General features: G+C 38.7%; 1 protein-coding gene across 10 annotated transcripts in view; it reads left to right on the forward strand.

Annotated features, from left to right (window-relative positions):
- Positions 1–17,163, forward strand: part of WDR20 (WD repeat domain 20) — a 46,552-nt gene that overhangs the window by 22,090 nt on the left and 7,299 nt on the right. For 2 of the 10 annotated variants that reach the window (XR_008449925.1, XR_008449926.1), the window contains exons 2-4: positions 6,391–6,573; positions 11,159–12,436; positions 14,175–14,241. Coding sequence is in view for 5 of the 10 variants with exons in the window: in XM_054066658.1 (XP_053922633.1) it covers positions 6,391–6,573; positions 11,159–12,436; positions 17,079–17,156 (1,539 nt within the window). In the remaining 5 variants the exon portion in view is untranslated. Of the gene's footprint in view, positions 1–6,390; positions 6,574–11,158; positions 14,242–17,078; positions 17,157–17,163 lie in introns of those variants that run through there. The other 8 variants (XR_008449922.1, XR_008449924.1, XM_054066661.1 and 5 more) reach the window with 6 other exon arrangements.

The raw sequence follows: 17,163 nt of genomic DNA on the forward strand, positions 1-17,163 counted from the left end.
AGGATCTTGAGATTTATGGAAATAAAACTGGCATGAGTTGGCAGCTATGCTTTCTGGAGACTTATAGAGGAAGAAAGCTGTAGAGAGGTGCCTTAATGGAATGTCTGAGGCAGTCTGTTAGAAGTAGCAGATGATTTTTTTCCTGCCTGCTAATTGTATTTGTCCCAATTCCTTAAGTTTTTAATTTTCAAAATTCAGGTTGTCCAGTGTGAGTGTCATCTCTTTCTCATAGGTTCTCTTGCCTTCAGTTGGAGAGGAATAAGGGGAGGTGAATGTGTGTGCATATTTTTAGTGTTAGTTCATATTTACTCTTACATTAATTTTCAGCAAATCCAGCACTGGTCGTGCTGTTGGGAGTGTTAAAGCTGTCGGTGCTTCAGTTTATTGAGTTGAAAGTTCAGCCAAACATTAAAAGCAAAATGAAAAATGAAATAATAGTTGTCTGGAGTTTTACGATTGTGACTTTAATATAAAGCAGGTGCATTGAATGTAATGTTGCAAAATAAAGACTTAAAAGTTTCCTTGCATTAGTGGCTTTGCAAGGCTTAGAGGACACTTAAAACAAGGCTGTGTATATACAAAAAACATGCACTATGCAGCTGTTAAAGCTAAGCACATTACTTGGATATGGAAAAAGCAGCTCTTCTTCTTAAGAAACTTGTTATAACTATGTATAAATAAGGGGAACTTTACAAATGGTGATTGTCTGCTGGCTTTTTATAGTATCCTAAAGAGAATTTATACTTTTTTTTCTTTTTAAGTTTATAAGTGTTCCCAGAAGCTTTCAAACTAGTTTATAAATTTTCTGGGGGATTCTGAAGAAGCCCTGAACGTGTGTTCAGTTGTGCACTACCTGGAAGGTTCGTGCTGTTGAAACTGGAGAGATCTTGGGACTGATGTGAGTTCTTGCCAGGCTTTAAACTTTCTGCTGAGGAAGCTAAGGTCGTTACTCAGCAGTCTGCCTGCTTACGTGCAGTTATGTTTGTAGAAGCCTATTTATTACTGATTGGCTCTGGCACTGTCAGTTGCACCAAGGAGTCTTTCATTCGGCCTTCATGGTTGCAGGAAGTGTTGCCTGGACTTTGTGTTGTATGTCTCATAAATTAAGCAGAATGCCTGCTCTACATCAGTGTTCTTTATAGGCAGAGACAACTAACTTGTTCCAGTAGTTTTCTTCCTATATGAAGTTCCTTTAAGACATAAACCAGAGCTGTTAATTAATTTGGGAGCAGCCAGGTTGCTCTTGCTTTGGTTGATCCTAAGCTTAGGATCTCAGGGAAATTTGGGTTAGAAGAGACCTCTGAGAGTCTCTAACGTAACCTCCTGCCCAAAGCAGGGTCAGCTATCAAATCAGACCAGCTTTAAGCAACAGTGAAGTATCTACAAATGATTCTCATGCTAATAATATTACATTAGCTGTATTTGAGCTATAAAAATAAATGAATAAATCTGGAATATACACCTCTGATGATAAAGTAATTAGAAGGATTTCCAATGTCAAGTATTGAAGCTGGTATTTCTGGCAGAAACACTTGCGTACAGAAGCAATGAATGGAGTTTGCCAGAAAATTCTACACAAGATTCTAGGAAAACTCAGCTTTCTTGCCATGTCCCTCAGCTTTCTTGTCATTCAGATAGCACTGCAGGAGACAGAGGAAGACCAACGCAGACAGGAAAGAAGAATAAACAAGCTGTAAGGGGCCTCCTGGTTTAGTTTTCCCTGTCCTTGTTAATACAGTGAGCAAGTATGTACTGGAAGACACTGCCCTGTTCACTCGGGGATGCTGTATGGCAGAGTACTGCAGCAGGGCTTGCCTCTTTTTTTTCAGCTAGGGTTTAAAGAGCATCGGTGAAGTTCAGTAACATTCATTTAGAAATCAAGTCTTACAATTATTACTTGTGTAGCATTATAACAAGCACAGATTTCTCAGATTGTGCTGTTTGTAGACAAAGGACCATTAAATCCCTGGACAAGGTATTGAAGAGATAGCAAACTATAGGTAGTAAGTTGTGAATTCCAAGCTCCAGAAATCTGAGGAAACTGTTCTCCCCATGTGTAATGCCTTAGTTCTTTGTGTCTTCTCTTTTATTTTGTGCTGCCGTTCTACATACATAGGCAATGTGCAGGCGGCAATTCATTCTCCGGACAAGAGAGATTTTCTTAAGAGCATTTTTGGAAGTAAAATTTTTGTTCAGTGTTTGCCCTCACTTCCAGGCTTAAAGACCTAATATTCTTTCTCGATCTCACTTCCAGCCATGACCCATTAAAAGTGAGTCTCCTGGCAAATGTGATATTAAATGCTATTAAATATCTAAAGGAAGCATTTTTATGACTGCAGTTGAAATTAGCTGAGATAAATTAATAAATAACTCATTTCCTTCTGGTCTTGGAGATGTTTTTCAGCTTGGAAGGAAATATAGCATCTATGATGGGTTTCATTCAACTAAGATTTGCAGAAAGCTGCAGATGTATGTTAGGAAAAGAAAAGATACAGGAAGAAATCACATCTGTCAAGGACCAAGATTAAATGCTGATATGAAATAATGTGAGTCACTGTTTGGAAAATCTTAGTATGAAAGCTCTAAGTCTTGGATCAATAGTACGTAAAAAGAATGAATCTTGGAACAGATATTAATCTGGCTTTGACCTTAGAATTACATACAGCTACAGAGCCAAGGTTATTGATGCTTCTGTTAATCAGATATTTCAAACATTAGAATCTGAGAATGTAAGTATTTGCTTCAGATGTGGTAACTTTTTTCTCCCATTTTCTTCCTAGGGTTTAGGTACTGAAAGCTGTGGTTAAGATGTTCCATTTGACTGCCTTTGTACTGGAAGTTGGGATTAAGGGTGAATGGGAGGCTGCTAGACTGTTAGATCTTTATTTTTTAATTTGTTTTTCTCCTTACCCCAGCAGAGTGGCAGTAATTTTGCGAAAAGAGCATGCTGTGAGAGTTAACTAAATGGGACTAAGTAGTCCCTAAAACAGTTACGTGGTTATCATTTTATTTCTAGAGGGTGAATTCATCACAAAGAACTAAATGGGGGAGTTGGACAGTTTTTCTTCTCTAAGTAAGTGGAGAGTTCTCTAGAAGGGGTTTTATCTCTTCAGAGACAGGACTCAGGAACTGTTGGTGCCCAAGGTACACAGATTGTGTTCAGCTGCCTCACTGACTGAGATTGCTTTTGTTCTTGTTGCTTGATAGCCGTTATTCCTTGTTCCTTTGCCAAAAGGGTAATTGAAGTACCACTGTGTGTTGGAAGGAACAGACTTCTAATGCAGATATCGAGTGGCCAAGGTGCTAATACCAGAGCCTTGATTAGATAAGACATACTTCAGTGGCTCACACAGATTTTTGTTTGAAGGGAGGATGGATTGGTTCTTAACCTTGCATTAGATACCCCAACCTTCATTCAGTCATCATTACATAATGTTGCTCTCCTCATGATTCATCCACAATGGAATAAATTTCTCAAAGTAGATTGGCTGATAGTGCTGAGTGTTTTTCTGAAGAACATCTTAAAGGAACTAGGACAAGGAAGCACGCAAATCACTTGCTGTCAGCTCAGGCCGGGTAAGGGTGTCTGATCCTGTGCTTTTAACCTCCATGTTTGATAACATTTAATCCCAGGATCTTTCTGTTCTCTTTCAAAGTATATGAGTGCTCATGTGTGAGGGGGGCAGTTCACATCAACTTGTGCAGTAAATAGTGTCATATCCTAGGATTTGACAGTTGTGGACTCGGATTTCATGTAAAAGCTCTTTTCTGAGAATCATCTTCCCTAAAATAGCTATAGCAAATGGGTTTAGTGGTAAGCTAATGAAATGCTGAGTCCCAAGCGTGATTGAAATTTATGAGTAAGCACTTTTCTTGTTTTTATCAAAATCCAATAGCAACCTTCAGCTGTGGAGAAATAAAGAAAACGTCTCTTAGTTCTTATGCTCATTGATTCTACCCTGTCTTTCAATTAAGAGAGATCAAGACCGAAAGAGTACTACTGTGCTTTTAGATTTGACTTGTCTCCATGAGACAACGATATTGTAACTGAAAACACTAGCTGCATGTAAATAAACAGCAGGGCATCCCTGACAGTAGAAGCCTGGTAATTCTGGGTTGAATTAGTTTATTTATATTCCATTTAAGTTCAGCCAGATTGTCACTGCCATCTGCTTCCCAGAAAAGAGCTAGAACAAGCACAGTGAAGTCTGTGCTTAACTGTAATTTCTCAGAATTTCATGTCTTGCTAGATCTGTTATTGTCCAGTTTCAGAAGACAGGGAACTTCAGTCACACCAAGTTTGTTGGGCAACAAAACCAAAAGCTAGTGATACAAAACCCCAGCCAAACAACAGAGTAAGGTATACTTCCAATCTGAAAATAGCTACCTATTGATTCTTTGTGGCTTAAAAGATCATGAAGATTCAGAAGAACAACCTGGGAATACTGGTGTTTTCTGCTGGCTGGGAGAGTCTGTGGCTCTCTGGCCATGCAGCATGATTCAGGCTGAGTTATATTTACTTTAAAAGGGATTGGGTCCTGATAGAACTTTTGTCTAGATGACACAACCTCAAGGCTCATAGATTAACATTGTTAACTCTGTATTTCTTTGAGGTATGGAAGGATGAATCTATATATTTCTGTAGAATGGTCTTCCAAATAAAAATGCTACCTCAATTTTGAGAGTTATCTCATTATATCACTTATTTTGTAGTGATACAGGACAAAGGAGTCTTGCACAGTGTAAGAGAACTGCATGGCCTCTAGGAGTTGATCTTTTCAGCTTCAAATTGTACATTTACATCTGTCTGTGAATGCTCCCTGGTAGGCACGCACGTTATCCTGCGATCTCCCAGTAGACCTAGTATTCTATTTAAGTTCTCCTTGAAGAGATATTGCTAACATTTTTCTTTAGCTTATAATGGATCTCTGGGCTCTGGAGGATAATTTCTTAATCTGCTGATTTTAGAAGCTGGAATACATCATCTCATTTTGGAGTTTTCAACCAGGAGGCCATACACCTGATTAAACTGGTTTATAATGTATGCTGTGAAACCTAAGTGCAACTTTAATACTTCTACATATATGTGATTATCATGCGTATACTGTAGTTACATTTGCCTTGGAAATTACTCACCTGACCCGATGCTCTGTGTAGCTAGTTGTGAATTTTCCCTGCTGACAGGTCTGGTTTCTGTCTGTGTAGCTCCATGCACACTGTGGGTTTGCTGCACTTAAGGCCTCATCCTCAAAAGTTTAACACACTGGAGCAATTTTCTTTTATCTTGTCCTCTTCCTCAAAGAAGTTTAATTTCTTATATTGTTGGCCTGATTTCCTCTGGCTAAAAATACTGAAAAAGTATGTATCAAAATCAGAGTCCCCAGTCATAGCTACATCTCAGGTCTGTAATATTGTTGAGCATCTGCAGGTTTCTAATTACAGACTCAGAGCCTCGTAGATAGGGAGTTGGATGTTTTTAAGGGGGAAAAAAAAGAAAGATTGAGCTTGATGGCTGAACCTGACGTGTGATTTCACATATTATATGTGTGGAGTTTAATCTCTGGATGACGAAAGATTAGGCTTTCTATTCAGAAGTTATATGGGGATAAACGTGGGTTACACAACTTAGAGAGCATTTGAAATTGCTTTTCTCTTCCTTTTGATTCTTCTGACACTTTAGGGCCACACCTTCAGGTGTGGTTTATATTGAAGTTCCTCAGTTTTGTTAGCACTTATTTTGTCTGAGCTATATTTGAATTCTGTGTTCAGTATGAGAAGCTCAATTACTTTGTAGTTTAGTAGCTTAATGTATTTTATAATCACAGTAGCAGACTCTTGAGTCAGTGTTCCTAGAAAATGTTCTCCTATGATCTAGCTGTTTTTTTCATTTAATTGAGACCAGTATTGTTTGTTTGCCGGTTAAAAGGATAGGCTTACAGGACAAGAATTGGGTGATTGAGAATATACTGGGTTTAATTCAAAATTTGTTGTACTCAATACTGAGAGCTGCTACTAGGAGAGTAGAAGATATCTTGTCTTTGCGTGATGGAACATCTCTTCTGGCAGGAGGAGCCCTCTGGTTGATCTTGAGGACTCACTGGAGCCTTTGTGTTACTGAGTGGTTGTCATTGGTTGGTCACGCGATGTAGTTGCAAAGGCTGGGGTAGGTATTGTGTTTCACAAAACTGAAAAACATGAGTATTGCATTATATAAAAAGATAACCCTTTTGACAGCGTCTTGGATATCTTTGATAAATGCAGAGCTGCTTTTTGAAGCAGGGGTTTGTGACTGCAGAAATTGTTGCATAGAATAAATGTTATTTGCAAATAGAACTGGTTCTATGCACACATTGTGATAAACTGTCTTAATTCTGTTTGCTCTCTTTGCAGGCTGCGGACTTGAGTAAACCAATAGACAAAAGGATATACAAAGGAACACAACCTACATGCCATGACTTCAACCACTTAACAGCCACAGCAGAAAGTGTCTCTCTTCTAGTGGGCTTCTCTGCAGGCCAGGTCCAACTTATAGACCCTATTAAAAAAGAAACTAGCAAATTATTTAATGAGGAAGTAAGTAGAAATCTTAACATTGTTGCATGCGATGTATTTGTAGTATTAAAGAGCCTAGATTCTCAAAGTTCTGTAGATTGCTTTGTTTGCCTGTACAGTCACTACCATTGTTTTTCAGCTGTTTCATTGGCTTGAAATATTTGTATAAGAATGGTATTTGTGAAGGACTTTTCTGGGCTTTAAGGTAAAAGTTAGGACATTCTAGTAGGACTTTCTAGTTTGGGTAATACTGTAACTGGAGTTAGTGACAGTTAACTGACAGAAAAAAGGTCTGCAGGCTTAATTAAGCTTTGCTGCTGTGCTCTGCAGTCAGTTGTTTCTGAGCCTTCTGGCTCCAAATGAAGAAGGCAACATTTAAGCCCCTATTTAACTAATATAGTATGGTCAAAATATTAAATAAGGTAAAAATACCAGTTTTTGAGGTTAGGATGCTACACCAGGAACTGTGTCAAGGATTGCTAAAGGCTTGCTTGCAGCTGAGTGCTGCACAGAAAAAGCTGAAGGCTTATGAGATCTTGGCTATGAGATGTTCCTGAATGAAACTCCATCTGCTTTTTCTGCTGCTGTGCAGTAAGGAAAGATAGCAGGGAGTTCTCTGAGGGGGCTGATGCCAGGTTACAAGACCAACCTGGCTTTGATTATCTGATGGTATTGGTGTCCTTAGAAGAATAAGTGTCTAGATGCTGATGAGGAAAGAGATCTGGTAACTGGTACAACTTTTGACAGCATTTTCTGCAGAGGACAAGCTATAGGAATTTGGGTGGCTTAGAGAATTTGATTATTTGATTGATTTTTGGGGTGTGTGAGCTTTGTAGGAGTCTTTTTTTTTTTTTTTTTTTTTTTACAAATTAAATTAAGTCTTTCTCGGCTTTCGAACTGACCAAACATTCCTTTCCCACCTTGGAGAGATATGTTGGCTTGCTCTGTCTTTGCACAAAGAAGATTGAAGTATTGTTCTCAGTGGGGCTGTTATATAATTAGAACTGTCTTAATTCCTCCTCAGCTTTCTAAAAGTATCTAGACCTAGATCAGAAAAGTGTTTTTCTTCTTCCCTAGGCTTTTCCTACCTGGAAATCTTGTACGGTAATAGCATGAGTATTAAAATGGCAGTAGAAATACTCTGACCAGCTAGAGTTTGTCACAGAGCAGTTCCCAGTCTGAACAGCAGTTTCTTGGAGGAAAAATGTCTGCTGAAATGCTTGAATAAAGGCCCAATGCATGTTTATGTGCCTTGATGTTTCTTGCCCAGTGTCTCCAGTGTAAAGCTGCATTGCAGGCTGAGTAGCTCTCATGGTAATCCACAGATAGTGGAAGCACTGAAGGCACTTTCCACTGGACAATGTTGCCTTTTCTCTGTGCTATAACCAGCACTGCTTCACTGTGCTGAGAACACATCCATAGGCAGTGTGGTGGGAAATAAATGAGATTATCTGTTTCCTACAAAGCTAATGTAAAAATTTGCTTAGTGCTACCGAAGCTACCTGCATAGTCAGCTAGAGTTAAATGACAACTTCTTGTCTCCTACATGGATGTTATTTGCAGTTACAACAAGTTGTAAAACTTTTATGTATTTTCACTCTGTCAGTTACAGTATTGAAGTTTGTCCTGAATGTGTTTGGAAGTTATGGCTGGTATCTAAAAGACATTTTAGAGAAACATTAGTGAGCACTGATGTTTGAGCCAGTTCATTTGCTCCAAGATGAAGGTATCTGTTGTTTTTTAATGTATTTAGAGTTTAGATAGCATTTGAGAATAAGCATGTCTTCATAGGCAGAAGGTGCTCTAATGAGTGTTTACATCTTGTGACGGATTTAGCAGCAGTAGTGGAATTCGCCACCTGTCCTGCAGGAATTTGGTGGTTCAGGTAGCCCAAAGCTCTGTTTTGACTATCACCGGTGATAAAGCAATCAATCACTTAATGGTATGAGATACGTGAAATGACTTAACCTGTCATGACACAGAAGGTTATGATGAACTTTGACTGACAAAGGATACTGCATTTTAACTTGTTATTCTTCCTTTTATTTTTTAATTCTATTGATGTAGAAGACAATAGGGACTTGAAAGGCTGACGCCAGTGATGTTATGCATCTTGTGGCTGCCTACTGAATCAACAGTGGTCTTCTCTCTTGCTGTTTGATTTAAATTAGTGTTGTTTTCTTATTCCCCAAACCAACCAAGTGTACCTCGTGGATTCGGTTGTTTCCAGGTCATAGTTATTCTTGCACTAGCCAATTGAATTATGTTTCTTCTGTACTTTTTAATTTTTTTTTAAATATAAACTAAAGCCTTAAGCTGCATGTTTTTTCCTAATAGATTTTTCCTATGCCTGTGTTGCCAAGGCTCTTTGTCAGACTTTAATGAATATTCCTTGATTGCCTCATTTGGTTTTTTTCATGCCTTTGTGGCCTATGCCTATGATTTCTTCTCTTGTTCAAAACGTGGCTACCAAGATAATCTGGCTTGGCTTGTCTTTCTGACCTGTGGCTGAAGTTCCTTCACTTACTATTCTTTCCCCAAACTGAACATAAGCTCCTTATCCCAGCTGCTCCACTGATTTGCTGGATACTGCCTTCAGTCTATTCTTGTCATTCATCTGCTGCTCATACTGACTGCAGGTCTTGTTTTGTTGTGCTGCAGACATGTGTGAGCCCAGATGAGAGCTTTTAAAACGTCAGAAAGTCCTAGCTTCAGAGTTTTTATTTTCCTGCTGAATGTAAAACTCTGCTGGTTGAGAAGGGGATGAGTTAGTCACTTGCCTACACATCAGCTTAAAGTCTTTCTGCATCTTGTCTCTCTGAGCTAATCTGTTCATATGGCAGATTGCAGCTTTCTGGCTCGTTCACAGCCTCCTTGAGGTAAAGATCAGGTTTGCAGGATTTCTGTACAGTATTTAAGGTAGTGTAGGCCAGCACGATATGGACTTAAAATGCCATTGCTAGTGTAAAAGTTGAGCAGCTGCTGTTATGAGTAGAGGTTGTATGTCAAGCTGAGCTGCTCTAGTAGAGGAAGATAAGGAATTTTGCTGTGTTGCTGTATTAGTGGTAGTTTTGTAATGAGAAGAGTGTTGCTGGTAGCAAGCCAGCTGGGCTGATGTTCCCTCTCCCTATTTTCTTGGTGTGTACCAAGTCGCTTTCTAATAGGCATTTCTGATATTATCATTACTGAGGCGTGGATGATGTAGATTAATGAACATGTGGCAAACTAGTTAAAATATCACAACAGGGAGCTAGTATGTAGTAATGAAAGGATTATGAAAGAATGTTTTATTTTAAAGCTACTGTATTTGAGGAAAAGTTCCCAGATGAAGAATAACTTAACCAGTTATAACTGGTTATAAAGAATAACTTTAACCAGTCCACAATGGTTAAGACCATCTCTGGGCTCTCCAGTCCACAATGACTAGCTTAGCTGGGCACCCATCACAGGAGAGGGCTTCCTGATCTTACGCTGAGGTCAACGGCAGCAAAATGAACAGCATAGCAAGGTTTGGGGGGGAATTCCTGCTTTATTTTTTAATGCTTTTGTAACTTGTTCTGGTATTTCCTTAGGCTCTTTGTATTTGCATTCTTGCCTTTTGTGTAGCTCAGCTCTTCCTTAAGCCTATAATCTATCTATACCAAAACCAAATCTTGAATGTGCACGTGAGAGTTGTTTTCAGGTTGCAGCTGAGTGATGCAGTGGCTGGCTGGGTAAGTTTTAAAAGTGCACCAGAACCACACGAGAAAAAGTTCGACTCCTTGAGTTATCTGTCAGTTCTTACAGCATTGAAGACATTATGCTAAGAATGTTTAATGTTTAATATCTGTATTCATTCTTTTGCAATGATGGACTCTGTTAAAATGTTTTTATTTAAAGGAAACTTTTGAATCAGGTGGTAACAGAGTATTGGCAGGTTCTTGCCTGATGAATGAGCAGCAGTTGGAGAGTGGGGATTCCAAGGTGAAGAGTATGTGGTGCTTCTAAGTCACTGAACAACATGCCTTTGACTAGTAACTCTCCAGGCATGTAACAGGGTCACGTGTGTAGCTTTTGCTCCTTAAATCAGGAGAAGCTGCTAAAGGCTCCTAAAGCCTCTTTTTTTTTTTTTCTTTCTTTCTTTTTCTTTCAGAGGTTGGATTTTTTTTGGGTTTTGGATAAAACCAGAGCCTAAATTTACTGTTGTTGATTTGTAACCTGTTTACTATGTAGCGCAGACACCAAACTGCCTTTTTCCTTTTAGCTCATTCTTTTTCTTGACTGCTACCTTTCCATGCTCTTTTTCAACCTACACAGCAAAAAATAAACTTAAGAACACTACCTTTAGATTCACAGCAACAGATTGGCTTTATTGAGGTGTGTTCTTTGTGGAATGTGACTGGACCATAGTAACAACTTTTGGTAGCACTGTGTCTAAAAATAATTTCCTCTTTACTGCCTGATAAGATAAGGGTTTGCATACGGTCACATAGCTCCTTTCTAGCAAGTTGAGTGCACTTTGCTTAAGTGTTGTTCCCCACCCTCCCTAGAAAACTCAGATTGAAAGTTAATGATTCACATTTTAATTATCAGACTTTCTGATGTGTATCTTCTTTGTTTTTCACAGAGACTAATAGACAAGTCCAGAGTAACCTGTGTAAAATGGGTACCAGGTTCGGAAAGCCTTTTCCTAGTAGCTCATTCCAGTGGCAATATGTACTTGTATAACGTGGAGCACACTTGTGGTACCACAGCCCCGCACTACCAGCTACTTAAACAAGGAGAAAGTTTTGCAGTTCACACTTGCAAGAGTAAATCCACGAGAAACCCTCTGCTTAAATGGACAGTAGGTGAGGGTGCCCTGAACGAATTTGCCTTTTCCCCCGATGGGAAGTTCTTGGCATGTGTGAGCCAGGATGGTTTTCTTCGTGTGTTTAACTTTGATTCAGTGGAATTGCATGGTACAATGAAAAGCTACTTTGGAGGACTGCTGTGTGTGTGTTGGAGTCCTGATGGGAAGTACATAGTGACAGGTGGAGAGGATGACTTGGTAACAGTTTGGTCTTTCGTGGACTGTCGAGTAATAGCGAGAGGCCACGGACATAAATCGTGGGTCAGTGTTGTTGCGTTTGATCCATATACCACTAGTGTAGAAGAGAGTGACCCGATGGAATTTAGCGGAAGTGATGAGGATTTCCAAGACCTTCATTTTGGCAGAGATCGAGCAAATAGTACGCAATCTAGGCTATCCAAAAGGAACTCTACAGACAGTCGTCCAGTGAGTGTTACGTATAGATTTGGTTCAGTAGGCCAGGACACGCAGCTGTGTTTGTGGGATCTTACAGAAGATATCCTCTTCCCCCACCAACCTCTCTCAAGAGCAAGGACACATACAAATGTCATGAATGCCACAAGTCCACCTGCTGGAAGTGGTGGAACTAACCCAGGAAGTAATGGAAACAGTATCACCACACCTGGAAACTCTGTACCCCCTCCTCTTCCACGGTCAAACAGCCTTCCACACTCTGCAGTCTCAAACGCTGGCAGTAAAAGCAGTGTCATGGATGGTGCCATTGCTTCTGGCGTTAGTAAATTTGCAACCTTATCGCTACACGATCGGAAGGAAAGACACCATGAAAAAGATCACAAGAGAAACCATAGCATGGGACATATATCTAGCAAGAGCAGTGACAAACTGAACCTAGTTACTAAAACCAAAACGGACCCAGCTAAAACTTTGGGAACACCTCTCTGTCCCCGAATGGAAGATGTTCCCATGTTAGAGCCCCTTATCTGTAAAAAGATAGCACATGAAAGACTGACTGTGTTAATTTTTCTTGAAGACTGTATAGTCACTGCTTGTCAGGAGGGATTTATTTGCACATGGGCAAGGCCTGGTAAAGTGGTAAGTTTTAATCCTTAATGCTGCATCAAAGAACTAGAACTCTGAATAGGTAGTTTTCTTGAAATATAAATGAATGTTGAATATAAAATTTCTTTATGCTTAATGTAAAAAAAAAAAATCCTCAGAGCCATACTTTTGGATACTGCATGCCATATTTCTGAATGATTTGAAGTGTCTTGGATACAGTTATTGAGTATAGTTGCCTTCCAGCAGAAGAAATAAATACTGTGCATCTAATCTATTGATCAGTGTTCTTATACTTAAGCATAACCACAATATGGTGAAAGCTATTTATGTAAAAATTGAAGTAAAACCTGTCAATCACTAAAATAATTATAATCCTTCTAATGTTTTCTACAACGTACAGTGCTCCAGCGAGGGGAGCTTATGAAAAGCTGCTGCTTTTAAGTCTAATGAGAAATGTGAGCCTCTGAAAAAATTAAAACCAAAGTGTTCTATTCCTCCATACTTTTCTGTGGTGGCCTGCCATTAATGTAAAACCACTTCTTATTAAAACATCAGCCGTTTTATGCACAGATTTGTGAGCCCTTTACTGACTGTAGTTTGTGCTCTTGAAATTGTGAATCGCTGTTATCAAGGAACTCTAATTTTAGCCAGGTCTTGACTTACGTATTTGTTAAGTTAGGGCAAATCATGCTGGCTTTCTCCAGGTAGTTTCAGTGTTGCATTGCTGTCCATTTGGTTAGGCGATTTGATCATCGACGAGCTCGTGATTTTTGATGGCACCTGATCTATCAGTTGAACCTTCATTGATATATAGCACTAGTTTTAACTTGTTAACGCACTTGAACACAGATTAAACTTTATTTTTCTTCTGTCTGATGTATAGCGAGCTAAATGCTGAATGAAGCTAAATGTGCTGATTATTTTATTAAAAAGTACTTTTGCTAAAATAGCTTTGTTTGTCAGCAACATTTTAAAGGAATACAGCTATGAAAATGCTTCCAGAGTTGATCTAGCAGAAAGGACCATTATTTTTGTGAAAATTCCTGAAAGAGCATGTAGGTTATCACCTGAAGAAAAATAATTTGGCAATACCTGAACATTGCCATGTTGGGTGGCCTAAGCAAAAATCCGATGTTCATCAGGCTTTAACCAGCTAGTTCGTAAACCTGAATTTTGAAGTATATATTCATGTTCCACATCTTCATCGCTATAAACTTTTCAGTAAACCTCACTAATTTTTCTTAAAACTGTTTGCATAATGTAAGTTTCTTTGAGATGTCATCCAGTTTGTCCCAGCATAGGTATGCGCAGAGAGCTACGTCTGCTCTGCCTCTTAGTGCATATTTAAAGGTTGAATCTAAAACTAAAAATCATAAACTCTTTTTCTGGCGAGAAGGGAGGAAGGTTGTTAGCTGAAAGTAGTTTTTGCCCAAGAGCTACAGATCCAGCATCAATTAAAAAGAACACCTCCCGGAAACGCTAAACCACTTAAAATGTTTGTCCTACATGAAAATACTAAAGCAGTTGTCACTTCTGTGACTCGGTGCAATTCACGTCTTGTGAATTAACTTTATACACGTACAGCGGTGCCTCAGATTTCTATTGTGACCTATATTTTCTTTTTGTTCTAAAACTCCTTTGCATACTACTAAACACTACACTGTTCCATTTCTTTTGAGTGGCTGAGGTGGGTTTTGTTAGATTTGGTGTAACTTAAAATATATTTGTGTATTGACTTTTGATTTGGAATATGACATTTCAAATATTTCAGAGATAAAGTATGCAGTACCAAAAATCAGGATTTATGTATTGGCCAATATGGAAAACTTTAATTACAGGTAAGTAATTTTCATGCTGAAGTTATCACTTTCAAAAGTAATATATTGCACACTGATGTAAATGCCATATTGTTTAGGAAGTATTTACTTAGAAATTTTCAAATGAATTTGTTTTTCTGATTTCACTTGCATTTCTAGTGAGCTCACTCTGCTGGTAAAGTTTAAATTTTGGTGGCATGTTTACAGGGCTTTGATAGGAAAATATTTGTGCCAGAAGGACGTTATGAGTATCCTTTTTGTTTATAGGAAAGCACTTAATTTTATTTAATGAAAACTGTCAAAGTATAAAACACTCATGGTAACGTCTTTCTTACTGGGTTATATACCACTTGTTTCTGTTTCGCCAGCTGTTTTATCCTAGGCTATCCCATTACCCTGGGGTTTAAAGCTGCTATTTCTAGTCTTCCTTTTGAAATATGGGTCCCCAAGTGATCTTAAAACTCTGTCACTTTGTCTGCCAACTGTAGAGTGAAAGCCTCTGAATCTTGCTGCTTCGTCCATCGTTGCCTCAACAGGCCTTCATTAAATTCCTGCCACTGCCAGCCTAAAGAAAGAATTGGATGGAAAACTGAAGCAGGCTTGCAGTGTCTTATATAATTTCTGTTGAGCCAGTACTACCTTTCCCTCTCCTTTTTAATGGCCATCAAAGACGCGCTGGATAATTGGACAGTGTATGACAGGTTCTCTTTATTTTTCTGGCTGGGCTGGTGCTGCCCTTGGTGGAAAAGAAATTCAGAAGTGTCTGTTCAGCCGCGATCGTTGCGCTGGCTGCTGGGCTGCACGGCCCTCCTAGAGTCTCCTGACAGCTTGTTTTTGATCTACCCAAATTACTGCTTCAGCGCATACGTTAATCATACCTTGAGCGTCCTCGCTGGATTTACCCTTCTTGCATTGCATGGTTCTGACTCCCAGTCAGAGTGAGGGGAAACGAATGGCAAAATTCCAATCAGAAACAAGGTCAATAAGGCTCAGAGTTCAGTAGTTTCCATTTTTTACTCATTTTTTGTTAGCCTGTTTCTGCGGAAGAAGGTTCAGGGTGGTGAGAAAAATAGGTTGCCTTAACAAGAGTATGAGCTTTCTTCTTAACATGGTGGCAGTTAGCTGTCACCTGTCCCTCCTGTCTTTCCCAGGCCCTGGCGACAAACCTAAATGGGATCCTAGAACTGTTGTATTAATCTGAAAATGTAGAACTGTGATTTTAAAGGCTCCAAGGTTAAACTTCATGTGCCATCTTTATAGCTCCTTCAAACAGTTACAGCGAATAAATAAATAAATAAATAAATAAATAAATAAAACTGACCCACAAAACCCCTGAAAAACCAAAGTGGCACCTGGATATGCAAAACAGTTTTTCTGTGAATACAGTAGTTGGAGCAGCTCTCTCTGCGATTTATGCGATTGACTTTAGAATTAACTATTCGCCGTCCCGTGCAGCAACTCCATTTTCTCTGAACAAAAATTGCTGATGAGTCGTTTCCCCTGTGAGAAAGCTCAAGGTAAGATTGGCCCGAGGTGCAAGCAGGCGAAATGGCAGTGTATAACCTAGCAAGACAAACACGCTACCATTTTGTGGAACAAATGCACATGGAATTTATTTATTTGACTTATTGTACAGGAAAACTTAGACTTAAATTATAACATCCTTGAATTTCCTAGTTAACTACAATTGTAGTACAGTATCATGTTTTAGTATGGCTTCTGTTTTAGCGAAAGTACTTAAACATTCATGTACTATATTTGAGTGAGATGAGCAGCTATACATACTAATTCTTCCTCAATGGAAAGGAACATTTCATCATTACAATTGAAGTTCAATTGCTGGTATTTAAGTACTATCAAATAGATTTCTTTCAACGTGATACGGTATCTGTATAAACTTCAGGGATGATTATAGTAAAACTGAAACACAGCTATCTGACTTCAGGTTACCAGGCTGAAATTTGAAGCTTTCTGTCATGTGCATGATAGCGAAGTTGCACAGAGCGTACCCACCTTCTCGGGGTGAATTTAAGCCTAGTACACTGGTGTGATATTTATAGCAAGGTCTGTATGTTCGCGTGTGTGCGTGTGTGAGAAGTTGTCTAGCGGCTCCAGTAAAGCCAGGAGAGATCATAACCCTGCAGGGGCTTTATGATGGGGATGCCTGGATTAACAAATAACATGACTTTTACTAAACGCTTTTTAGAAAACCCATGTTCTGAATTATCACCTCTTAAAATTTGATTATGTACTTGGAATGACTATGTATGTCTGCCCCTTCAACAATACAAAACTACTCAATTAATATTTAAAACGCTGGCCTGCTTATGTTACAATAACAAAATTTGTGTCAGTTAACTGTTGATTTACGTGTAAAGATTAAACAATATTTTTTCTGCATTTTATGAATTCTGTATACTGGAGTTTGTTAAAGATGGACATGTTAGGTGATACTGTACAAAATTGTATTGACTATCTTTAGTGAAAATCAGAAGTACAATTCATCTGTATTTCCTTTTTACGCATCCATCTAATTTCTTGACAACTTGAATAAATTTCATAGAGCCTTTCTAACATGAACTATTGTTAATTTAACTGTTGCAATAATTAAGCTTTAAGAAGTATTGTTGGTATATTTATAATTTTAAGAAGACCATGTTTGTTTCATACTGCTTATTTTTAGCTGTTCTATTGTCACTGTTACAGCTGAAGAACTTTACTAAATACTTGACATTACGAAATAACTTGCTGGGGTTGTCCTCTGTATACTGATGTTAAATAAAAATGTGTGATTGAACTGTAAATGTAGATAACTTTCAATAGTCCTTTCCACATTTGAGTTTTAATTTATCTTGCAGTTCTTAGGTGGTCTTACGCTCTCATACTGTGCTGAACAAACGGCCACAGGGAAAGCTGTTAACTTGCCATATTTTAAAGTAAGAA

This window comes from Cuculus canorus, chromosome 5 (genome assembly GCF_017976375.1).
Source record: "Cuculus canorus isolate bCucCan1 chromosome 5, bCucCan1.pri, whole genome shotgun sequence".
Classification (NCBI taxonomy): domain Eukaryota; kingdom Metazoa; phylum Chordata; class Aves; order Cuculiformes; family Cuculidae; genus Cuculus; species Cuculus canorus.